At 42.9% G+C, this 26,265-nt stretch overlaps 1 protein-coding gene across 9 annotated transcripts in view; it reads left to right on the top strand.

The window, feature by feature from the left end:
- Nucleotides 1-26,265, top strand: part of LOC125882978 (pleckstrin homology domain-containing family A member 5-like) — a 603,488-nt gene that overhangs the window by 223,311 nt on the left and 353,912 nt on the right. The window contains exon 4 of one of the 9 annotated variants that reach the window (XM_049567044.1): nucleotides 9,532-10,351. The exons of the other annotated variants lie outside the window; for them this stretch is intronic. Within the exon in view, the coding sequence (XP_049423001.1) occupies nucleotides 9,532-9,595 (64 nt within the window). The 3' untranslated portion in view covers nucleotides 9,596-10,351. Of the gene's footprint in view, nucleotides 1-9,531; nucleotides 10,352-26,265 lie in introns of those variants that run through there. 9 annotated transcript variants of the gene reach the window in all.

Genomic DNA, 26,265 nt, shown 5'->3' with positions numbered 1-26,265 from the left:
CAATAAACAGGATGGACAATAGGATTTTATTTATTTTTACACGACATTTTCATTGAAAGCTGACCGAATCTGACCCGAGCCCGAATACAATTTCTACATTTTTGACCAAACCCGGCCCGACCCGTCGGGACCCGTCATGCTCGGTTCGGGTACCCACACTCTAGTGTGTGTATATGTGTCCCCTATAGGGGCCTATCTGAATTTCTGTCTTTGAGAGATATTATTTTCTAATGTAACTGAATTTTCTATCCATACACATAAACTTTAAATATATTAAAATTATAAGGCATCTTAAACTGCAAGTATCATTTAAGTAGGCCGAGTGGGCCGAGTGTCCTCTTTTTTGGAAATCAAAATATGGTCACCCTAAGCTACTCCTCTTTCCCACCTCTGTCCCTCCTACCTGCGCAAGTCGGAAAGAAGGAAAAGAGAAGGCGTGGAGTGGGTTTTACACAGCTGATTCACATTACACCAATCAAATGAGCCCCTCTCCTCGCCCTTAAATGTGCCGTGCAAAGGCATAATGAGAGTTTACTCAATTCGCCATGGCAGAAGAGAGCAGCAGCGTCAGACAGCCAAACTTCTCCCAGGAGGAAACTGATGCTTTGGTCCGGGAGGTCCAAGCTCACAGTGTCCGAATATACGGAACTGCGAGCAGACTTCCACGGGCTGATGATGCAAAGGTAGCCTGGGAGGACGTCACCACATTTGTAAATCAATGTTGTGTTTCTCTCATGCGCCAGCGCTCTCTCTTTCTCTCTCGCAGTCTCACTCTGTTTCTTTTCTTTTGACTTTTCTAAGATGACAGATGCTGAATATATACTCCCTATCTGATGCTGTGGCTGTTTGTGGTTGGCTGAGAGGGATGTGAACTCATTAGTTTGCAGCTGTGTTAATCAAATCAGGTTGGGTTTCCATTACACGTGCCAAACGGTGCCAATCCTTTGACCTGACATCAGATGTGATGGGACAGTCAATATAGAGATACATTTATGTGCTGATTGCAGATAGTTGCATTGAATACTTACACCGGCTGTGCTCCGGCTGCGCTGACAGTAGACCTGGTTTCAGCTGGCGAGCTTTTAGTGCACCTTCGGCGAAGTCTTTTGGCACGAAACTGGCACTGCGCCAAGCTGGATCTGTTGACACCTCCCCCTGCTGCGCTGCCACACCCATCTCAGTGCGCCTCTGTCTGCCAAACTACCAAACTGAGCGCGCCTCGGGTTGCGCTGCTCGAAACTAGCTCTGTGCGAGGTTCGCCACCCTGCGCCACCCTGCGCCACGCCGGGAAACTAGAGGCCATAGATTTTATGTTTGTGGAGTCAAAAATGTGATCTTGTGTTGTTGTGATGTGTTGCCCCTCAGCTGCTTTCCAGAAATTTCTCCTCTCAGTTTATATGGGAGTGAATGAGAAAAAAATCGGCGCTCCCTTTGCTTGGGAGCTCACTGGCAAAAATGTCTACGTGTGAGTGATCCATGGTGACACCAGTGCATCCAGGACAAATTTTCCAACGTTTTTTGGTATAAATGGTGTATGTACAGTGAAAATTGTGGCCCTGGCAGCCAGTTAAAGACAAAACGTTTAGACTATTTTAGAGCCCTCTCCACTCTAGCTCACAGCTGACAATTTCTCCACATTTGCCCATGGTACTTTCAGAGGCACAGTTTAAAAACGGTAAAAGATATGAAAAAGATGAAAACATGAGTGATGAAATGAGCCCTGTGGCAACATTAGAGAGTTGGAATGGATTCTGTAGCACAAAGTATGGAGAAGCTGTATAGGCTCAAAAAAGGCCAATGTTTGGTCCCTCCATTCATTTCCTGTGGGACAGCTTTCGAATATCGTCAAGAGGTTTTGTGGCACATCACCTTTAAGAGCCCATAAAATCCAAACCGTTCGAGTAATGACAAAGTTATTCAGAAGTTTTGTTCAGCAGGGTTTGAGCTGTCATGTGTGCCAGGCTGAAGCTGATATGATAAATGGTCTAGGAGGAGATATTTTTTGAAAAAGAGCATTTTTGAGGCGAAATCTTACTTTGAAAGGGCAAATAGCACATTTCCTGTTGGATTTAGGTCAGGGTTGATTTGTCGGTCTTGATAAGAAGAACAAGCCAGTTTTGGTTTGATCTTTCTAGGACATCCCTACGGGCCGCAGCAGCCATTTTAGTGTGCCTAGGTGGCGCTAGAGAGCCCATTTTGGCACTGTAGGGGTTAATTTTGTCATTTTATCTAATTTTTCACCAGTCCTGACATGCAGGCCAATTTTGGTGAGGATTTGAGGTTTAAGGGGTCAAATTTGGCCTCAAAGAGGCGACAGGAGAAAGAATAAAGAAAGAAAGAAGAAACGCACCAAAAACAACAGGGTCCTCGCCCTTCAGCAGAGGTCCCTAATAACCCCACTGGGAGAATATTTCATTTTTTAAGAATACTATTCTGGTTGAGGGGGCATCAGGCAGAGCAAAGGGGGCAATCCACCGTTTCTCGGTGAACCATTTCACAAAGAATCCTGACCGCTTCACACTTGACTGCAAGTTGCCCCAGCGCATGCTGGAGGTCACGGTGTAGTCACTGGGGTTCCCCTCTGGAGCCAGATCTGGGGGGAATGGCTCTCCAGCAAGTGTCTGCTGACTGGGCCTTGAGCCATGTGGGCCTGTCGGGCTCAGCCCAAATGAATGACATGGAGCCACAACCCTGTGGGCGAACCACCCACAGGGACAGCTGTCAGAGACAGGGACCTGGGCGTTTTAAGAATAACTGAAGACACAACTGCAGCAGTAAAAATGGTTAAGAAACAAGTAGGCTGCTGCAGTTGTCAAGAATTACAACCAGAAAATAGACAATTACACTGACAAATATAGAACAAAGTATATGAAGTATGAAGTTGGTCTGTTTTTAAAATGAAAAGAGCTGCACAGTGTTGAAGGTCAGTGGTTTAAAAAATGCAAAGCAAAGCCAGAGAAACAGCTGTCATTGTCTTCTGGGTAAATAAACCAGTGGGCATTTCATCTCGGGAGGATAATGATGTCATACAGCTCACACTCTTCAAGTAGGCTCTTATATGAACTTCTCTCAGAGCGATGTCCATGTAAGCTCCCCATCTTCGTTTCCACATTTCTGATGTTCATCTGTATGATTATCTCAACTGCAGTCTGCAAGAGAAGCAAACTGCAACCTCCATTTTGAAAAAGAAAACATTATGCCCATCATATGAATTGACTAATTTATTGAGTGAGTGATCTACCTTGAAGTCAGTGCACAGCCATTTGAATATTGTAAATATACTGTGCTGTATAGTTTGCGACCTGTCAATTATTGATTTTTGGTGGTCTGTCAAAGATTGTAAACCCACAATCATCAGTGTGCTATCAATGTAACCCTTGCATTATAAAATCTGCTGGGATACAGTGTTCTGCATTTGTCCAAAGGCGAGATTTCAGCACATAGCTAAAGTTTTGATTTGGATATTTTCAAGGTAATTTAAAAGTTAAAGGGGGACAGATGATAACAGGGAATAAGTAAAGTATCTGCAATCAATGTACAAAACATTCTCGGAACCCATCGGCTGTATTCGGCATCTGAGTTCCGGCAGACAGTGATACAGCCTCTGGGGGCAGACCCCCGATTTTTTGGCATTCCGGTTTGATTTGGGCGGAGGAGGCGAATTTCCGTTTCCGACTTCCGTTTATATATAAGTAAATATGCTGAACCATTGCGATGGACTCAGAGTTTGCAGTGACGCCAATTATGTTCTGCCTCATTAGTTCACCGCACGGAGCGTTTAACCTGGCAACAACTGCAGCCGGCTCAAACGTGATTGATCAATATCACGCGGACTACAAACAGCCTAGCACCGGAAACAAGGGCGCTTCCGCTCTTCTTCCGGAGGCAAGATCTCCGGGGTTTGCCTAGAGACTATGTACAAAATAATACAAAAATACAGCCCAACATGTCAAGAACATAGCTATGGATGGTATCTAATATTCCATACCATAGCATTTGAACGGCGAATCATTCCCTTACTGTTGTACATAGTGAAGTACATTTGAACGGTGATGCATTCACTTACTGTTGTACATAGTAAAGTACCTTCAGTCAGTACAAACTGAACTGATTCAAATCGGTAAAGTGATTAGTGATTTCCCCCTCTACAGTGAATGAAAGTGTTCTACCAGCTCAGAACAAATAACACCTCCTAGTTTTATCAAAGGTATAACAGTGTTGTTCTGACTGACTAGGAGGTGGACGGGAATTCAGCTCTTTATACTGTATGGAGCAGTCGGTTTAAAGGCACATGTTGCCAAGTCTAATTCAGCACAATGAAACAGCTCTACAGTAAGCTCAGGGTGATATTCAGATGTGCTGCTGTAGTGCAGGGCTGCATGGGACTGTTGGCCATGTAGAAGGCATGATGAGATGGAGCCAGATAATAGAGCAGACAGTTTACCATTTGCGGCTTTGAAAACATTTTGTCCAAGGTGGAAGGTGGAGACATTAAAATGCAGAGGGATTTGTTTATGCCTCGTCACTTTCACATTGACAGCTGATGAGTGAGCACACACATATACAGAGATGGAGAGGCAAGTAAGCCATGCATTCATCTTTCTATCTACTTGTTTTTCTGTCTGCCTCCCATCACCACTGAGCTCAGAGTGTAGAATTTTAGCTCCCTCAACCGAGAAGTGAGCTACTGTTGGTAACCTCACCTTTGTGACACTGTTAGAGGGAATCTCTATGCTTCTTCCTACATCATGTACACCTCCCTCTGACCTCATCTCACCTCTCTCTGACCTCATCCCACCTTCAGTTGACACTGTGAAATATCTCCCTCTCCTCCTGCTCTTCTGCTCAGCCCAAGCATAGGATTCAGCTGAATCTCTTTAGATCAAGTGTATGATTACACATACATACACGTATGCAAACATGCAGTAGGTTAGAGAATCACCAGAGACACCGTGATACTTAAGTCACAATACAGTATTTATACGATTTTAAACATACTGTGATATGCTGAGTGTTGTGATAACATATATAACGACATATTGTGATTTATTACCTTTTTTTACTAAATTATTTCCCTGAAAGAAAACTTTATCAATATTTGTTTCATCCAAGAAGAAAAAAGGTTTGCAGTCTGTCCATCTCACTTCAATCATTTGTATTGCAGCAAGTTGTATGTAGTGTACTGAAAAAGCAATTGATTTTATTATTGTAATAGGTCACCAAAAGATAAATTTGTACTTGTAATATTAGTAGTTGATATGATTAAAAAGTCGATATTTGGATATGGTATTGCCTCCTAAAAATACTGCGATACTATGCTGCATTGATTTTTATTCTCAACCCTAACATGCAGTAGATTCTGCTAGAATGCATGCAATGCATTATCAGTCATGTCACTGTTACCCCATTTACACTGAGCTATCATATGAGATCAAAAAGGCCCACCAGATAGCCTTAGAGACTGATCGAATTCTGATTATTCAAGTAAGTTCAGCAGGAGGTTTGGCATGCATTCTAATGGGGACATCCATTTGGGCCAGCTGTCGTTCAGAAGATAGAGCAGCAGAGCGTCCACTTATCAGAACATCAGCAGTTTGATCCCTGGCTCCTTCAGTCTGCAGGGACTTGGCCATCAGTGTGTGAATGTGTGTAAATGGGGGATGTGACATGTAGTGTTAAAGCAATTTTAGTGGTTGGAAGACTAGAAAGGTGCAGGTCCAATCTAACTAGATGGTTAATTGACTTGGACTTGTATAGCACCCTTCTAGTCTTCCGACCACTCACAATGCTTTTACACTGAATGTCACATTCACCAATTCATTAACACACTGGTGGCTGAGGCTACCATATAAGGTGCCACCTACTAATCAGTTTAATCAGATGTACACACAGAACAGCAATCAGGAGTAATTTTGGGTTCATTATCTTGCTCAAGGATACTTCCACATGCGGACTGGAGGAACCAGGGATCGAACTGCCGATCTTCCATAAGTGGACGACCCACTCAACCTCTGAGCCACAGCCAACACATTCTCACTCCGACCTCGTCACATACCGTTTGGTCATGGATTTTCCACATTGAGATATGACATGCAAGGTACCATGGGTGCATTGGTTGTTGACGTTGTTTGACTCTGAAGAAGACGCAGTAGCATCGAAACAACAGTTTGTTTGCACCTTATTAAAAGCTCTGCAATTTTATCGAGTGCTCCAGCCTCCTTTCATTTGGGTTCAGTCATTTTTTGAAGCGGCCCACTTGATTTAGTGTCGACTGTTGCGATGCCATGTCAACTTAAGCCTGTTACATGCATTGCCTTTTTTCAGAATACACTTCTGGTTTCACAGGAAATGTACAGTTTGCGTACGGTCTCTTTAAAAATAATTCACTATGTCGGTACATCACATCAATCAAGTTGACATTTTTTGCCTTCAACAACGTACTAGGTTACGTTTAGCCAACACACGCACGTGGTTGGGTTTAGGGAACAAAAGCACGTGGTTGGGTTTAGGAAAAAAGAACAGGGTTTGGCTTAACATCCATACAGGAAGCAAACAGCGGCCTCCCACATGAAAATTGGTTGTTGAATCCCTCCTGCCATACTCACACTTTTGCCCCCTTAACTAATGTTAATGCCTGGCTGCGTTTCCGCAGCCACGAATCATGCCAATGTGAAAGGACAGCTTTTTTGTTGGTGTCTGACACCGGAAGTCACTGACCAAGCACTGGTGTTCGATGACTACAGAATGAGACTGAGTTGCCACAGCTGATGTTGAAGTGACACAAATGCATCTGGCTCTCATGGGTATCTCAAGTCAGAAAGCCAGGGGGATTACATCATTCATATAATCCTGTAATAATGTGAGATGACGTGAGACTGAAATGACAGAAAGATTGGCTCTCTTTTACCCTGTTACATTGAAGGATAAGTCTGGTCATAATAGGAATAATAATAATTATTATTATTATCATTATTAAATAGAGTTCAGGCTGTAATAGACTTTGCCACCTGCATGCAATTCATGTTACATGCTGCTGTATTCTACAAGGAAACCCAAATTGAATGAAATAATGCTGTCATCCATCTAAAAACTGCCCGCATGATCATCATCACCATGAAGCACAGCACCTTAATCTCTCCTTTAGTTTGTGATTGAGGTCAGCACCCAGTCAGTGCTTATTGTGGAGGTAATTATTCTCTTCCCTTCCCCTCATTTGTTATTTCATCCCTCACTCCTCTCCTTCACCGGTTTGTCCCTGCAACCCAAGCCACTAATTCACCACTTTAATTTGACAGAGGTTTAATGAAGATGTCCAGCCAATATGATGACGTAATTAGCTGTGCGTTACACAAGGAAAGTAGAAAAAGTACCTTTGTGGCCCATGCATAGCTGAGGGGAGACAGAGGGAACCAGAGCTTAATGTTGGATAAAGAAAGGAAGGTCTGATTCCTGCCGATGCCTCCAGAAAAGGCTGCAGCACAGGCTGTAGAGAGATACATCCACATTACTGTTGTCAGCAGTTTGTTCCAAAAAAACTTTATTTTCATTACTGTTACAAGCTGTCAACTTTCTGATCCCTGCCGGGAATAACAGATATTTTGGACTGAAGGATGCAAAAAGATGACAGTAATCAGATCAAGCTTTTGTCAGTTCATTACTCTTTGAATTTGTCAGCTAAACGAATATTGCTCTGTTGCTTCCGTTTCTTTACAAAATGTTCTGTACTTTTTGCCAATGACATAAACATTATATACGTGGTTTAGATGTTGCAATCCATTGAGTACTCTCTGTACATATATGCATATATTTCAAATTTGATTTCCTTCTTTTCAGGCAGCCATTTCTTTTTGTTTATCTCAGCACACTATGAATTTCAACTTGCATAGATTGCGGTTTTGACTCAGAGAGATAATCTATGACTGAACAATAACTTGCCTTTTTTTGTTTGTCAAAGTGACGTCAAAATTATGTTATGCATCTGCAAGCAAACACTCATTTGAACACTCATGCATGTTGATGTGCTTAAGAACACTTCAGCTTCTGAATTGTTCTTAGTCAACTGCTGAATAGCAATCCCATTTTAAAGCCAGAAACAGAGTGACATATTGACATTATAAATATTAGGATATCATGAAATTGTACAGTTAGTTTTGGTTTGTGTTTCATACTATATATATTGATGTTTTTATATTGTTGTTAATTTTGTTTTTGCCGTTATTTATTCCTTCTTTTGTACAAGGGGAACAAATAAATCTACACTATAAAAATGGATAAATGAATAAATGAACTATTTTAAAGTAATTCAGCCCTTCATAACACTACCTTTGAATGAGCACAAATTCAATCATACACATTTATCAAACAACCTTTAAAGCTGCTACAAGGAACTTTTAACTAGATATGCAAAAGTCTCTGCTGATGTCTGTGCGTGACCTACAACAGCAAATGAGACCACGGGTGTGAAGATAAGCTATTTCTATATAGTGTATATCCATACTTTTAGGAAACTGGCTCCAGGTCCACCCCAGGTCGCCTCCAGGACAAAATGATTTACGGCACTCAGACGGCACATGTCATCTTACCTAGCTGCTTACATTTATAGTGACTTATAAATAGTCGCTATTCCTCCTCCACGACCCGACATCCGCAGGGAATTAAAATAGCAGCAATCATTGGGTAAAAGTTCTGTGAAAGCACTGGACTCACCCACAGTCAGCCATGTCTCAGTCACACAGAGAAAATCCAATCCTCAGGAAGTCAGGAAATCCTTCAGGATAAACGTCTTGTTCGCTAGCGATCTAGCATTTACCAACCCAATCCTGGCAGGAGCCGGCGGGTCCACGGCGTTAGCTGTCCATGGAGCCACACACAGAGGCCGCCGGTTGCGCAGATTCACCCCACGCCAACGGGGACGAGGAGAGCAGGGGCCGCGGGGCTGGAACACCTCATCCGGGCCGACAACAGGTACCAGCCAGGCGTCGACAGGGGCCAGCGAGTGCCGAGAAATAAAGAGGCGAGGCACCGCTCCATACTCAGTCCAAGAAGCCGTGGAAGTGCTCGCCAAATAGGCCTTCAGCCTTACCAGCCGAACGCTGTGTTTACCCCGGCGGCGGTGGCGCTTACGCCAGAGGGGTGGAGCTGGGGCGTGGCAGAGGTGAGCTGGGATCCCCGATAGGAGTGGGGGCAAAGTTTTCCCCCATCTTGTTGTTTCATTCATCCCCAAAACAAACACATGCGCGAGCCAGGTAAGCGTCTTTATGACAATACGCGCTAGAGCTCATGGGAAATGTAGGCTTCATTCCAGCAAAACACTACCGCTTTTGTCCACAGGGTCGCCAAAATCAACTCAAAATGAAAGTTCCTTGTAGGGGCTTTAATATAGCCTTTCACATGAAAAACATTGCTTTTTTTGTTTAAATGCTTCAAGAGCCTTTTTACAATATGTAATATAGGCCTATCATATCAGGAAAACAACAGGGTGCGTCCTCAGGCACGTTTGTAATGAATTTACTGCGTCCTTTTGTTTTGAAGGTGTCCCCAGGAACATCTCTGTTACGCCATTTTCCATGGACAACGGGGTGCCGGCTGCCACTAGTCATCTCGTTACATCTCATCTCTCTGGAGCCCTGCTTTTTTGCCTGCACAAAATTGATGTGATGCAAAAAACATCGGCCACTGCCATTGGTGAATGACCTCTTATATGCCAAAAGGCTAATGGCAGTCAACAAGGAGAATATCAGTCGATACCAGGGGAGATTCTAGGATCAGATGTTTAGGGGTGCTGAGCACCCAGAGAGCTGCCCGGCCAGGCAAGATAAATTTCACTGTTTTGTACATTTTAACGCAGTTTCATTCCCACATTTGTGAAAGAAAAGCACAACACTTTTTGGGAAAGTCTGTGACTAAACGATCAAATCTGATAAAGGTTATTTAAATGCTGAGCCACAGCAAAAGAAGAATGGATTGGAATCATAAAAGAAACATATCGTAACCGTAATTTCTGGGGGAAGACAACTCATTTTGATACAGCAGCTCCTCAACATACACATACAGTGTCCTCAACATACACATACAGTGTATGTTGAGGACACATGTTGATGATACAGTATGTATGTTTCTGGAGTAAACCAGCCCCCTATAGTGAGTACCAAAAATACCAAAAATGGACCTTGGACTTATTTTTTGGACTTTTATTTGAAATGCAACGCACAACACGTAACATTAACACATTAACACATTAACAGTAATTGACTTTTTCAGTGTTTGTTTCTTCCTTTTTCCTTCTTGTCTGTATTATATAATACAAATACATAAATAAAAATACACTTCATTGGAAATTTAATGTCATGGATAGATTGGGGTTCACAGTCTATAATAAATGTGATCGTGTCTCTCAACAGGTTCTTCAGCCAGATAGGAAATATCTGGGAATGAAAACAAAGCCATTTAGTTGCATCAATCGTTAAGTCTTTTATGAGATATAGACAGCACTCTCTTCTGATTCTGTTTGATTTTTGAATGAAGGGTTCTTTGTCAAGTGACAGCAAGGACTAAGACATGACACCTTGTTGACATTAGCATGTGAGTTTTCAATACCACAGTTTCCCAGCATTTCAGGCTGGGGGGAAAGGACTGTTTTCTCCTTTGCTGACCACGCCCCCATCTATGACTAGACACCCACTGTATCTATACTGAAATGGACAACGGCTGCTTGGAAGGTCAGTTTCCGTCTGGTGAACGCAGTAGTGACATATAATATATGTACATTTGTATGAAATGGAACATCATACACACATACTGTATACAGTATAAAGTGAAAGTTTTGTGTCAGTTGATCACTTATCTGCTTTCATCCTTCATTTTCTAACTGACTGGGGGATGTGAGAAAGCAGCTGTAAAAGGCAGCAGGGTTATAGACAGGCTTTGTCATTTGGCCTGACGTGTGTGTGTGTGTGTGTGTGTGTGTGTGTGTGTGTGTGTGGCTCAGAGGTAGGTGAAGCACTGAGATGATATGTCAGGCTGGAGGAGACAGACTGCCCCTTCGCTCTGCCATCTAGCCATGTGTCGTTTGTCATTACAGTGCTAAAGTGCAGCAGCCATGTCCCTGTCTGTCCCTGTGTGTGTGTGTGTGTGTGTGTGTGTGTGTGTGTGTGTGTGTGTGCTCACATTCAAAGGGCAGTTAGCTGAGTGCCCACTTGTGCATCGTGACAGGAATGAGGTGAAAAACATCATCAACCCTGAGCTTTTCGCACATGGAGAAATGACTTTTCAATACCCCCAGGAGGCTTTGCTTCACAAATACCAGTTTGCGTGCTCCGGCTTAGCTGCATCATCAGTGTACATGCTAGCATTAACATCACCAATGAGGAAAGAGTAAACAACAGTATTCAGTTGTGCAAGGATGCTGCTGTATAAAATCAGACATTTAAAGATGTATTTCTACGGTGGAAAGATGGCCTTTTAATATAACTGGGCCAGAGAGACTTTTTAAATACTTTTGAAATTGGCGCTGCAGGTAAACCAATAAACGCTCCCACTGTTAGGTGAGGTAATGCAAGTTTGTCTGTTTGAAAACTAAAGCCTAGCAATCGGTCAATAGCAACATTAGCATTGTAGCTAAGTGGCGCCAGTAGTACCTTTCAGTTTTGGCCCCCATGAAAAGATTTGCATTGGGCCCCACCACCACAGGTCACGCAAGCCCTGCACAGTAGGGGTCTGCCCATTGGTCCGACAGCCCATTGATCCGACATCCCATTGTTCCGACCATATTAAACCCATTGTTCTGAAGTCCTGTTGTTCCGAAATCATCATGATGCCCTGTGTTTAAGGTCTGGTTAGGTTTAGGCACAAAAACCACTTGGTTAGGTTTAGGAAAAGATCATGGTGTGGGTTAAAATGAAAAAGAAAGTGGCAAACACATACGCCGTGAGCCTGCTTTGCCTCAAGCCTTTCCCAGCTGACCCAGAACCGGTTGCGGCGCACCATCAAGGCAGAAATACGCCCGCCGGGAGCTGTTCAGCACCACAGAGAGCTCCTCACACAACCCGGACCCCAGAGGAGGATTACAGGAGATTATGGTGTTTCACTCTTTTCTCTCTATGGCACTTGTATCTCGACCAGTAGCCTACTTTTGTTGCGTTTGCTGATCCTCTATGGTACACAAATACAGTATAGCCTAGTATAATCCCATATCGGAACAACGGGACGTCGGACTAATGGGATGTTGGACCAATGACATGGACCCGCACAGTAAGGCACACCTCCAGAAGCACCTTAAAGCTTCAGAGAACTCTACTGCTTCAGGCTTGCAAATCTCTTGTAGTCCAGTGCATACTGTCTGATATTTACTGAGAATGTGCTGTGAAAATATAACACTGTCCAGACATGCATGCAACATAATAGAATACAATTTGTTATAACCAGTGGTAGAATGCAAGAAATTACAAATATTCAAACACTGCACTTAAGTAGCCTACATTTTTTGACATACTGGTACTTAACTTATTTACTTATTGATACTTTACTTCAGTATTCCCATTACATGCAACTTTAAACTTCTATTTTAATCAATTTCAGGGGAAAATATTGTAATTTTACACATGTATTTGACATTTTAAAATAAAAACATATACACTCCTGAACAAAATCTTAAGACGGGGAAAAATTACTAAGTATTTGCATTCCGCGCTGGTGGATTGTAACCAGGTTGTAAGCAGAGCTTCAAAATGCAAAAAGAAGAAACAGGAGCAATTTACTGAAAACTGCATTTAAACTCACAACAGGCTGTACACACACACACACACACACACACACACATATATATATATATATACATATATATATATTTATGGATAGATAGATAGATAGATAGATATAGATATATAGATATTTACCTGCCTACAGGACACTGCAGTGCTGCTCACCTTCTTCCTCAGCTGGGAGTAGAGCTGGTTCATTGATCGTGGGAGGTATGGAGAGACAGGGTTGCTGAGCATGAAGCTGTATCTGTACTTTGTACTTTGGTCTGATACCAGGCAGAGACAGGGATGGCTGATTTAGGATGTTTGCTATAAGTTTGGTTGTAATGATCAAGTGATGGCTAAAATAGGAGCAAACTGTAAACACTGATTTTTCTGTAAATATATTAACAGGGGAGCAAACAGCATTTTTGACTATGGACCAACCAGGTACATTTCTACCACTCACAGACTGCACCCACTGTTCTTTGTGAAGAACTGGGTGAACTGGATGAAACAGAACTGTCGCCATATCTTTTTTCTCTCCTGTCTTGCCTTTCTTTTTTCTTTCTTATTTTTTGTACCCAGATTTTTGTTTTTGAAGCTGAGACATCTCACTCCACTGTACTAGCAAGTACTGTTTGCACCACAGAGGCAGAACTGAACCACTTAATGTGAATAGGGGGAAAATCCAGAGGCTCTCTGGATGTTTATTAGGGATGCACGATACTGGATTTTTTTGCCAATATCTGATATACCCATATGTAACAACTAATTTAACTGATAGCCAATACTGATATTGATATATCTACTTTTTTCCCATCTACTTTTAGTGATCATCAAGTCTCCTCTGTAGTGGAATGCCTACTCTTATGATAGCCAACCAGCAGATGGAGACATGAAATACAGTGCTTTTCAATGTATATAATATTCATACCTTGTGCAAAATAAGAAAAAGCATGTTGGTTGGTTAATTTTAAAGCTGATATTGGCCCACACTGATAATATATCAATATTATCAGCATGTTGGCCAATTCCAATAATTCATATTAATGTCAGTATCTGCCAATACAGATGATGTGTCGATATTATCGTGCAGCCCTAATATTTACTTTTTGCCACAAATAAGATAATAAAAAGAAACCATTTATTGGTACACTCTTCTATTAATGATGACAGTTGAATAATTTCTATTAAAAAAGAAAAAAAATCATTAGTTAATGTTCTTTAAGGCCTCTGTCAGTCAGGGGCCCTTGGAATCATCCTGACTTTTCTCCTTCATCACATACAGGTGCATCTCAATTAATGAGAATATCATTGCTCTGATAGTGGCCTTCAGCTCTTCTGCATCTGCTCTTCTTCCATCTTCCTCTTCACAATACCCCATAGATTCTCTGTGGGGTTTAGGTCAGGCGAGTTTGCTGGCCTATCAAACACAGGAATACCATGGTCCTTAAACCAGGTATTGGTACCTTTGGCAGTGTGGGCAGGTGCCAAGTCCTGCTGGAAAATGAAATCAGCATTCCCATAAAGCTGGTAAGCAGAAGGAAGCGCTCTAAGTGCTCTAAAACTTCCTGGTAGACGGCTATGCTGATCATGGACCTGAGAAAACACAGTGGACCAACACCAGCAGATGACATGGCTCGCCAAAAGAGTGGCTTGACACAAGGAATGCAACAGTTGAAGCCCACGTCCTGGATACATCTGTGCGTGGTGGCTCTTGAAGCACTGACTCCAGTTGCAGTCCACTCCCTATGAATCTCCCCCAAATTCTTAAATGGGCTTCCTCTCAAGACTGCAGTTATCCCTGTTGCTTGTGCACCTTTTTCTACCACATTTTTTCCTTCCATTCAACTTTCCATTAAAGTGCTTGGATACAGTACTCTGTATCACTTTGTAGCACTTTTGTGTCTTACCCTCCTTGTGCAGGGTGTCAGTGATTGTCTTCTGGACAGCTGTCAAGTCAGCAGTCTTCCCCATGATTGTGTAGCCTACTGAACCAGACTGAGAGACCATTTGAAGTCTCAGGAAACTTGCAGGTGTTTTGAGTTAACTGGTTAGAGTGTGACACCATGAGTCTTCAATACTGAACTTTTTCAAAATATTCTAATTTTCTGAGATACTGAATTTTGGATTTTAATCAGCTGTGAGATATAATCATCAAAATTAAAGAAATAAACACTTGACATATATAAGTCTGAGTTTCACTTTTTGAATCAAATTACTGAAATAAATCAACTTTTTGACAATATTCTAATTTATTGAGATGCACCCTGTGTGTGTATACCTGTAAACTGAATTAAGTAATAAGTAGAACTATATTAAGTTCACAAAGCTGATTGAAATGTTTAAGTTTAGAAATGGTTTGTAGATTGTATAGGTCCTTGTAGACCACATACACACACATACACACAGGGAAATTAAATTAGCTAACAACCTAAAAGAATAATGGTGTGTTATTGGATTTCTTCCGCTGCACTACATCACACTCAGTTTGCTCCAGACAACCATGTGTGAGCTGGTTGCAAGAGGTACACTAGTAAACACCAGTACACATCATTTATACATGTGGACCATGCTGTGCATTGACCACTATAAAATCAGCCATTGCTCATAAAGTTAATTACAAGCATATGTCAAATATCAACAGTAAGGCATTCATGCAAAACGCAGGGGAAATGGTCAAAGCAACATTTGGACCCAGAAAACCAGAGAAAGTTGTGCTTGTAGATATGTACATTAGCAAAAGCATGTAGTTCATTGAATTTCCACAAAGTTTTGACACTAATTACTGCAGACCATCTCTCATTTTTACAGTTTTTTAACAAAATTTAGCAAAACTCATTTGTCTCTGAGAAGACTGTGCAGCAAAAACAATTTACACAATAATGTGGTAAAACATCCTCCAACATAAATTGCCAAGACTAGTCAGCATCGCTCTTCTTTAAACAGCCATGAACGACTAAAGACTTCACTTGATAGTGATGGCAGGCCTTTGAAATATAGTTGTTGTTGTTGTTGTTTTTTTTTTAAGTATTACATTAATGTCTTAATGTGCAGCTTGTAGAGCTCACAGAGGTGGGAGGTGTTCTAAGCGGACTGTAACGTGTCAAGTGCAGATGAATTTGTGGCTCAGATCCTTCCACTCTGGGTAGCAGGTGAGTTTAAAAATACTGCTTCCTCGACTCCAATGCAAACCTCCCAGGATGCTACTGAAGAGCAGAGGCTTGATGTGTGGGAAATGAACGCACACATACTTACGCATAAACATACGAAATCTAAAGCAGAGAGGAGGAGAAGAGGAGACAACAGGGTAAGAGACAAGGGAGGAGATGAATAAAAGTTCAATTTAAAGTAGAAAGGGAGCAAAATGAGAAGTGATTTCTTTGGGACAACAAATACAAAACAGCTTGATATTAAACTTACAACCGGGGCTCTGTGCTCTGCAGTGAGGCGGAGCGAAGTTAGAGAAGGAGGACAAGAGACAAGATGGTCGACAGGTAACTGTCCGTTCACACTAACAGTGACCAGAGCTTCCAAAACGGCAGAAGTCATTCATTTTCAATGAGAGCCTGGCAACTTGGGTGACTTGGGTGATCTGGTCATCAGCCGTGCATCTTGGGCGACCAAAGAGACTGGAGCGGCTCCGGAGGAGAGTTAAAACCCGTTTAATTTTATGGTAATGAGCTCTGACGTGGTTCGGCAGCAACCAGTCGGAATGCTGATGTGCAGGTCCCAGAGAGTAAGCTATGTAACTTTGATTCCTACAGCACACTTGTTCCAACAATGGATATCAAGAAGTTTATTACTTGCGTTCACACCCACTCAGACCTTTATAATGTGTTGCTGTTCGGTTACAGAGACCAAAATAAAAAGAATGAGGCTTGGAACCGCATCGCAGAGGTAGTTGGTTGGTCTGGTGAGTTTAAAGTGTGTAATGTTAGTAATAGAGGAGAGAATTACAGGCTAATGTTGTGACGTAGCATGCAAGTCTTCCTTGCTTGGTTTGAATGGGCTGACATACGTTTTTTGTTTTCATTTACGAAACATAACTCTCTGTAGGCCAACTATGAGCTTTTTGACTGGACAACAGCAAGCAGCAACTATGCTGCTTTCAAGCCAGTAGTCTGCTTTGCGGCTCCTTTAAATTGACAAGCACGATCGAACGTTCAATAGTTCATGTGATGAGCAACTAGAGCGACCAAAGCTGCCACAAATATTTTTGACAGTCGTGCTTCTTGGGCGTCCGAGACAAACTTTGCCTCTTTGGAAGCTTCTGGTGTGAACATACAGTAACAACAAAAATATATTTTTTATATTTCAGAATAAAATAAATGAATAAGAGGGTTAGAGGGTTGAGAGAAAACCTCTTCATAGAGCTTACTGACATTTGAACAGTATCAGTTGTTGAATGATCTATTTTACTATTTGCCCCAATAGCAGAAAGAAACAGAACTTTATTTAGGCTTATATTAACTGTGCTGGATGCCTTCAGTTATCTCAGAAAATAACTGAACTGGAGGGTCGGATCTCCACCCTTTACCAGATCCAGGACTCTGAACGCCTACTGGACTCGTTGGCCGCGGAGGCTTCCCGCCTAGCCGACAACAACACCACTCTGCCCTGGCCTGGACCCGCTCACCTCTCCAACACGGTGCAGCCCATCGTGGGGTCCATCCAGGAATATGACCAGGACTGGCCTCGGCTCGGTGTGAAGCCGAAAGTTCAAAACTGCTCCACCCCAGCCTCCGCGGAGCCCTGGACTGTCATCCGGGGTAAGAAGCCTGGCCGTAACAACTCCCGGTCCCCTCCATCTTGCTCTACTCCTCCCTCAGAGACCATTCAGCTGAGAAACAGGTTCGAGGCGCTGGGAAAGCTGAACAAGATCCCACCCAACGGCCTGGAGCCTCCCACCAGCCCAGTCCGTGCACCACCGAGGCGCCTCCTGTCGGGTCCAGCCGGAGCCTCTGCCTGCCGTTCAGGAGCAGCTGGACACCGCACACCGCTATGGCCCAGCTCATCCAGGGGAAGGAGCCCCGCGCCGCCAGGTGAGCCACAGCGTCTGCAGCCGACAACTCTGGTGATAGGGGACTCCATCATCCGGAACGTCCGATCCCGCTCAGCATTAACGTGCTGTTTTCCCGGAGCCACAGTCCGTGACATCACCACCAAAGCCGCGGAGCTCATCACAAGCAGTCCAGGAATCACAACAGTAATAATCCACGCAGGTACAAATGACATCCATAAACAGCAGTCTGAGCTCCTCAAAATCGATTTTGTCCACCTAATCACTACGCTCCAGAGAGCAGTAAATCACGTCCACATATCTGGCCCCATCCCCTCCTGTGGCCGCGGCTGTGGGCGCTTCAGCCGGCTGCTGGCGCTGCATACCTGGTTGTTGTCAGCCTGCACTGCTCATGGTGTCAACTATATTGACAATTTTAACATGTTCTGGAGCAGGAGAGAACTTTTCAGGGGCGATGGAGTCCATCCAAACTGGCTAGGGGCAAAAATGCTCACAGGTAACATTTTCCACAGCGTCCACCACCCATGTGTATCTCACCACAGTAAACAATCAACATCACCACCGTCAACCCCCTCCAATCAGTCCATCTACTATTGATGTCCCCAGGGTCCTAGCACCACCATCATTGGTTCCCCATACTCACTAGTAACTGATTATGAGGAGCCAGGACCCGTCCCACACTGTCGATCCCAACACCAGGAAAACACTTTAAATACCATACCAAACGATCTTTCTGTAGACTCTGCCCCTCAGCCACCCACATCACCCACAGCACCCACAGCACCATCCTCCTCCACCCATGGACTCCCTATCACCGTAATCACCAACACCAGATCTCACACCATAAAACCATACTCCGGACCCAATCATTACAACCTCAAACATATCAAAATACTCCATCCCACCGCTCATCCCCCACAAACACCAGAGAGAAAACTCAACATGGCACTTTTAAATGTACGCTCTCTTTTAAATAAGACTTTTTAAATTAATGACCTGATTTTAGATAACAGTATTGATTTTATGTTTTTAACTGAGACATGGCTTGGCTCAGATGGACCTGCAGCACTTAATGAAGCATCCCCGCCTGGTTTTAATTATTTACATTCTTTTAGAAATGGTAGACGGGGTGGGGGGACCGCAACAATTCTTTTAAGTTCACATGGTTTTAAAGAGGTTTTATTTGGTGATTTTATTTCTTTTGAGTATCATTCCTTTGTTTTTAGCAGTCCCCCTATATTTTGTATAACTGTTTACAGGCCACCCAAAAAATGCTCTGCTTTTATCAGTGAATTTTCAGAATTGTTATCAATCATTCATTCGAAGTACAACAAAATCATTATTGTAGGGGATTTTAATATTCATGTTGACAATCCGTCTGATTCTTTAAGCTCTGAATTTTTAAATCTTATTAATTTTATGAATTTTAACCAGCATGTATCAAGCTCCACCCACAACAGAGGACATATATTAGATCTTTTAATAACCTTTGGGTTATCAGCCACTGTGTCCTCTGTTGTGGATGTGGGCTTGTCCGACCATCACTGTGTGTTTTTTAATGTAATGGATTTTATCCAGCAGGACATCCCGGAGCGTACTGTCAGGAAACGCTATCTTGATTCTGAAGTGGCTGCTAATTTTAGTGAGATTTTAACTGATGCTCCAAAGGCTGTTTTACCCTCTTCTTGTGATTTCATTGTTGATCATTTTAACCAGAAACTTAAGTCAGCAATAGATTTTGTTGCACCATTAAAGGTGAAAAGACTAAACCAAACATAAAACCACCATGGAGAACAAACAAGGTTCTCAGATTAAAGAGAGAATGCAGAATTGCAGAGAGAAGATGGAGGAAAAACCAATTACAAGTACATTATCAGATATTTCGGAAACATATTACCACCTACAACAGAGCAGTAAAACAAGCAAGACAGGAGCACTTTTCAAAATTAATAGCTGACAATTACAATAACCCCAAAATCCTTTTCTCAACCATTGACCAATTAACAAACCCTGTTTTTAAGCAACCTTTTAATTCAGATTTATCATGTGAAGACCTTGCTGTCCACTTCAGAAATATTGATTTGATCAGGTCAAACTTTTTAAACCGTAAGCCTGATAATTTTAGCTCCTCTGAGCATTTTAAATGGGGAGACACTTGAGAGGTTTGTCCTGGTTGATGCTGCAGAGCTGGAAGAGGTTGTCTCCCATCTTAGACCAGTGACTTGTATTTTAGACCCTATCCCCACATCCCTTTTAAGACCTCTTTTAGTGTTTTTAAGGATGATGTTATTAATATTGTTAATTATTCTCTTCAGACAGGGGTCTTTCCCACTGCCTTTAAGACAGCCTGTGTCGGACCCCTTCTGAAGAGAAACAATTTGGATACAGCGGTACCTGATAATTACAGACCTGTTTCCAACCTACCATTTTTAAGCAAAATTTTAGAAAAGATTGTTTTTAACCCGTTAAATGATTTTATGATTTCTAATAATATTGGTGACGTATTTCAGTCAGGTTTTAGAAAAAATCACAGCACAGAGACAGCACTGGTCAAAATTGTTAGTGACCTCAGGTCCAACATGGATAAAAGATTAATCTCTGTTTTAGTCCTGTTGGACCTGAGTGCAGCTTTTGACACAGTGGATCACAAAATTCTTTTAAACAGACTCCAAAACTACATTGGCATCTCTGGTACTGTTTTTAACTGGTTTAAAACATATCTGAATGGTAGGAAATTTTATGTGAGCACTGGGGAACGCTCATCAAGAACCTATGAAATGGAATGTGGCATTCCCCAGGGCTCAATTTTAGGTCCTACACTTTTTAATCTCTATATGTTACCGTTAGGAGATGTCATCAGGAGACACAGCATTAACTTTTACAGCTATGCTGATGACACACAGCTTTACATGGCCGTGTCTCCTGATGACACAGGGCCCATTGATGCCCTTTTTAACTGCATTTTAGACGTCCAGTCCTGGATGGCAGACAACTTCTTGCAGCTCAACCAGGACAAAACTCAGGTCTTAGTCATCGGTACAGGTCCAGAGAGAGAGAAACTGGAGAACAAACTCCAGGCACTGTCTTTTAATCCCTGCAAACAAGTTAAAAATCTGGGTGTTACATTTGATTTTAATCTCAGTTTTGAATCACACATACGAGATGTTACCAAAAAGGCTTTTTATCATCTTAAGAACATCTCTAGAGTGCGCCAGTTTCTCTCTCAAGCTAATGCAGAGACTCTTATCCATGCTTTTATTACCTGCAGAATTGATTATTGTAATGCCCTCCTCTCTGGTGTCTGTGTTAAATGTGGGCAGGGACGGTGGGTGGGTGGGGTTTTGTATTTCATTTTGTATTTTATTTTGTACCCCCTGACCCTTTCCTGCTTGTGTTCTGTAATGTACAGCACTTTGTGATACATTTTATGTATGAAAAGTGCTCTATAAATAAAGTGATTGATTGATTGATTGATTGATTGATTGATTGATTAGAGACCTTTATTCTTAATTTCCCCTGTTTGAACACTTGCTCTGTTTTTACCTGTTGTCTTGATAAAGTTTGTACATTGCAAAGACACTAATCATCAGTACAACACAGTCATGTTAAGCCTCGTTTCCACTAAACTCGATGGGATATATAAAAATAGCGGGTTTGTGCATTTAATCTTTCTCAGGCAAGCACAGGGGTTTAGTGTTGCTGTAAGCTCCTGTCAGACATCATAACAGCTAAGATGAATAGGCACATGGCCCAATACATGAGCAAGGCCCAGAAAGAAATTGGTAGTACATAATACCAGGGCAGCCAAGCAACAGCTACTGCTCGATAGAGCAGTCACCCAAGGCTGCAAGACCAGGCAGACCAACCTGTGTACCGCCTGGCTTGACTACAAGAAAGTCTACGACTCATATGGATACTGGAGTGCTTGGAAATATACAACATCAACAGGACACTAAAGCCTACTTTACACTACATGGTTCAAGTGACCCAGTTCCAATTTTTTCCTCTCAAGTGGCACAGATCGGATCTGTAACATGAACGTGTAAACAGGAAAAAACGCATGATATCGGATATTGTCAGATCAGATTCAGGCCTCCTTCATATGTGAAAATATATCGGATATGAATCAGATATCTGCCAATAGGTCTGTAATCTAAACAGACAGATCGGATATTTCCTGGCAATCCACGTCGTACGTCATGAATAATGCAACAACAGCGCATTTTGATGACGTGCTCATTAGTGAGGGAAAGGAAGGAAAGCCGAATAAATCGCACGTTAATCAAAAACTATGAACCAAAAAAAGCACAGTCTATCCCGAGTGAGGGATAGATCCCCAAACTGCTTGATCCCCGTCTCCAGTGTACCAGCAGAGAACCTGCAGAACCAAATCAGTGAAAAAACACACCGGGCTACACAGCCTCTCTACCGGAGCAGCTGAAGCTGCGGCTCGCACCCTCAGCACACAGACACACAGACTGTGCTTCTGCTTGCCAGCCAAACATGTGCGCAACTGTGAGAAATAAATATGTGAGGTGTACGCTGCTTTTCTGTCTTTTTTTCTGTCAGCAACATACACTCCTAACACAGGACGGGTTGTTTTTATTGACTGAGTTGATTATTAAGCCATAGTGATGCGCGGATCGGCTCTGATAGCACCCGAATCAGCATGTACCTATCAATCATCCAGCCGCACCCGTCTGTAGCTGCACGGACATTTCCACCGCTCTGTGTAGGCTAAGTTACCTTTTAAAATATGAGGAGCAGCACCAGCTTTCCTGGTGATTTATTCTTTAACGATTAACTTCAGATATTTAAAGTTAGTCCTTAAAATTGCTTTCAGTAATTTCCATGCGCGCAGTAATGTCACTGTAGCAAATACTGTGGGACATTTACACAGTGGTCAAGAGTGCTGGACTAGAAGTGTCGCAAAAAAAACGGAAGCTGGCTGCATTCTGTTTTGTCTCCGTGTCTCTGTGAAAAATAAGGTGAATAGAGCATGTAAACAGCAGTCAGGAAAAATTGGATATAGGCAACAAATCGTAATTGGGTATCAAGACATTGTAGTGTAAAGGCAGCCTAAGAGCCTTCAATAAGAACTCAGTGGGGCTGGCAAAACGACTCTGGAGGCCAACTCAAAGCCAGTTGCACAAGTTACCATCATATACCAAGGTGATGCACTGTCCCCGCTACTGTTCTGCATAAGCCTGAACCCCCTCAGCCAACTCATCAAAAAGAGTGGCTATGGATACTGGTTCCAAAGTGGAGCAACCATCAGTCACTTCCTCTACATCGATGACATCAAGCTGTATGCCAGGAGCAAGCGAGACATCGACTCATTGATCCACCTCACCAGGATCAAGAGCAATGACACCAGAGCGTTATTCGGACTAGATAAGTGTGGTCGGATGGTGTCCAAGAGAGGGAAGACTATCAGATCCGAGGGGATTGAACTACCAGAGGGCAGCATTGCAGATGTTCAGGACAGCTACAAATACCTTGGGTCCTGCAGGCAAATAGGAACCACGAGGAGGCCGTAAGAATGTCAGCCACAGCCAAATATCTACAAAGAGTAAGGCAGGTCCTGCAAAGTCAACTGAACGGAAAGAACAAGGTCTGAGCCATCAACACAAATGCTCTGCCAGTCATCAGATACCCTGCTGGTATAACTAGCTGGCCAAAGGAGGAGATAGAGGCCACTGATATGAAGACAAGGCGGCCTCTCACAATGCATGGAGGGTTTCATCCCAAGTCCAGCACCCTGAGCCTGTACACTAAGCGGAACGAGGGAGGCCAGGGACTGCTGAGCGTCAGGGCCACTGTCCAGGATGAAACAACCAAGATCCAGGAATACATCAGGAAGATGGCCCTCAAAGATGAGCTGCTAAGTGAATACCTCAGACAGCAAAAACCCAAGAATGCAGAAGAGGAGGACAAACCATCATGGAAGGACAAGCCCCTGCATGGCATGTACCACCAACAGATTGAAGAAGTGGCTGACATCAAGAAATCCTACCAGTGGCTAGGATGAGCTACTAAGTGAATACCTCAGACAGCAAAAAACCAAGAATGCAGAAGAGGAGGATGAACCATCATGGAAGGACAAGCCCCTGCATGGCATGTACCACCAACAGATTGTGAAGTGGCCGACATCAAGAAATCCTACCAGTGGCTAGAAAAGGTTGGACTGAAAAACAGCACAGAAACACTAATCATGGCAGCACAAGAACAGGTGTTTAGTACAAGATCAATAGAAGCACAGGTCTGCCACACCAGACAGGACCTCAGGTGCAGGCTGTGCAAAGATGCTCCTGAGACAGTTCAGCACATAATTGCAGGGAGTAAGATACAGGCAGAAGAGTGTACATGAAACACCATAACCAAGTGAATGGCACAGTGTACAGGAACATCTGCACTGAGTATGGGCTGGAAGTCCCAAGGTCAATCAATCAATCAGTCAATCAATTTTATTTATAAAGCCCAATATCACAAATCACAATTTGCCTCACAGGGCTTTACAGCATACAACATCCCTCTGTCCTTTGGACCCTCACAGCGGATAAGGACAAACTCCCCAAAAAAAACCCCTTTAACAGGGAAAAATAACGGTAGAAACCTCAGGAAGAGCAACTGAGGAGGGATCCCTCTTCCAGGACGGACAGACGTGCAATAGATATCGTACAGAACAGATCAGCATAATAAATTAACAGTAAAACAGTAATCCTTATGACACAATGAGACAGAAAGAGATAGAAAGAGAGAGAGAGAGAGAGAGAGAGAGAGAGAGAGAGAGAGATGCAGGACAGACGGTAATGACAGTAGCTTACAACATTAATGAAAGTAATAATATTATCGTTATAGCTCTGGCTACTGTGGTGCAATGTGTTGAAAGTATATATTAGTATCTGGCAGTATACATGTGTGATAATAATCATATGTGTATAATAACAGTAGAAGTATGACTAATGACTAATGATGGCAGCAGCAGCAGCAGGAGGCATCTGGCAGGACCACGGCAGCAGCACAACCACACACGTCACGCTATCCTGGCACCGCTGCGATATGAGTTAACCTGAGAGACAGTGGAGCACAAAGGCTCCAGAGAAGAAGCCGAGTTAAGTGCAACACACACTGCCGCCGTACGCCGCGCGTCAAAACGCCCGCCTCCATTATATTCTATGAACCAACCCACACTTGCGCCGGCCGACGCGCCACGCCGCACCGCTCTGCTTCAGCCCACTGCTCTATTTCCAGCGCGGCCGGCACTCATGGCGGCGCTGCGAGAAAAGCCTTTTATGTACGTCTCGTCTCGTAGGATCAACTCCGATTGTTTAGGAGAGAAGGTGCCCGGTGTATTATAGGGGGGTCCTCCGGCAGACTAGGCCTAAGTCAGCCTAACTAGGGGCTGGTACAGGGCAAGCCTGAGCCGGCCCTAACTATAAGCTTTATCAAAGAGGAAAGTCTTAAGTCTAGTCTTAAATGTGAAGACGGTGCTCTGGCTCCTGATCTACTTTTGGAGACTTTAGGGACCACGAGTAACCCTGCGTTCTCAGAGCGCAGTGTTCTGGTGGGAACAGAATGGAAGACACCTCCTAAAGGGGTTGAGAATGACTGAGCTAAGATCCTGTGGGACTTCCAGATCCAGACTGACAAACTGGTGATGACTAACCAACTGGACATCATGTTGATCGACAAACAACAGGCAGTGGTGATAGATGTAGCAATCCCGAGCGACAGCAATATCAGGAACAAGGAACACAAGAAGCTCAAAAAATACCAAGGGCTGAAAGAGGAGCTAGAAAAAAATATGGAGAGTAAAGGCAACAGTGGTGCCAGTGGTAATTGGAGCACTGGGGGCTGAGACCCCCAGACTGGGAGAAGGGCTCCAGCAGATTCCAGGTACTACATCCGAGGTCTCTGTCCAGAAGAGTACAGTTCTAGGAACAGCTAAGATACTGCGCAGAACTCTCAAACTCCTGACGACCTGAGTTTGAGGAAGACACACCACCACCCCCACATATATACATATATATATATATATATATATATATATATACACATATATTAGGGATGCACCGAAATGAAAATTTGTGGCTGAAGCCGAATAATATAATAATATTAAGTGCTTGGCCGAATACCAAGTACCGAATACGGAATATCGTTGTTTAGTTTTTCATTAGTTTTTGCAGATGAACCCCTTCCAGATTAGTGTTGTCACGGTACCAAAATTGGGACCCACTGTACGATACCAATGAAAATATCATGGTTCTGAGTAGTATCACGATACCACAGCGAAAATGAGGCAGATGTGCCTTTTGTCATTTATAAAAAGATAAATCACTTTTCTATTATAGGCTACATCAATGATATTTCAATGGAATAAATTACTTACTGACTTATTCATACTTAAAAAACAGCATCAATAAGTGATTAACATAAGGGGGATCAAAATAAAATAAATAAATAAAATAAGAATCAACCAGCCACCCTCCTCCCCTTCAT

This window comes from Epinephelus fuscoguttatus, linkage group LG22 (assembly GCF_011397635.1).
Source record: "Epinephelus fuscoguttatus linkage group LG22, E.fuscoguttatus.final_Chr_v1".
NCBI lineage: Eukaryota > Metazoa > Chordata > Actinopteri > Perciformes > Serranidae > Epinephelus > Epinephelus fuscoguttatus.
The sequence above is the reverse complement of the archived record's forward strand: the minus strand, read 5'-3'. Positions and strand labels throughout refer to the sequence as shown.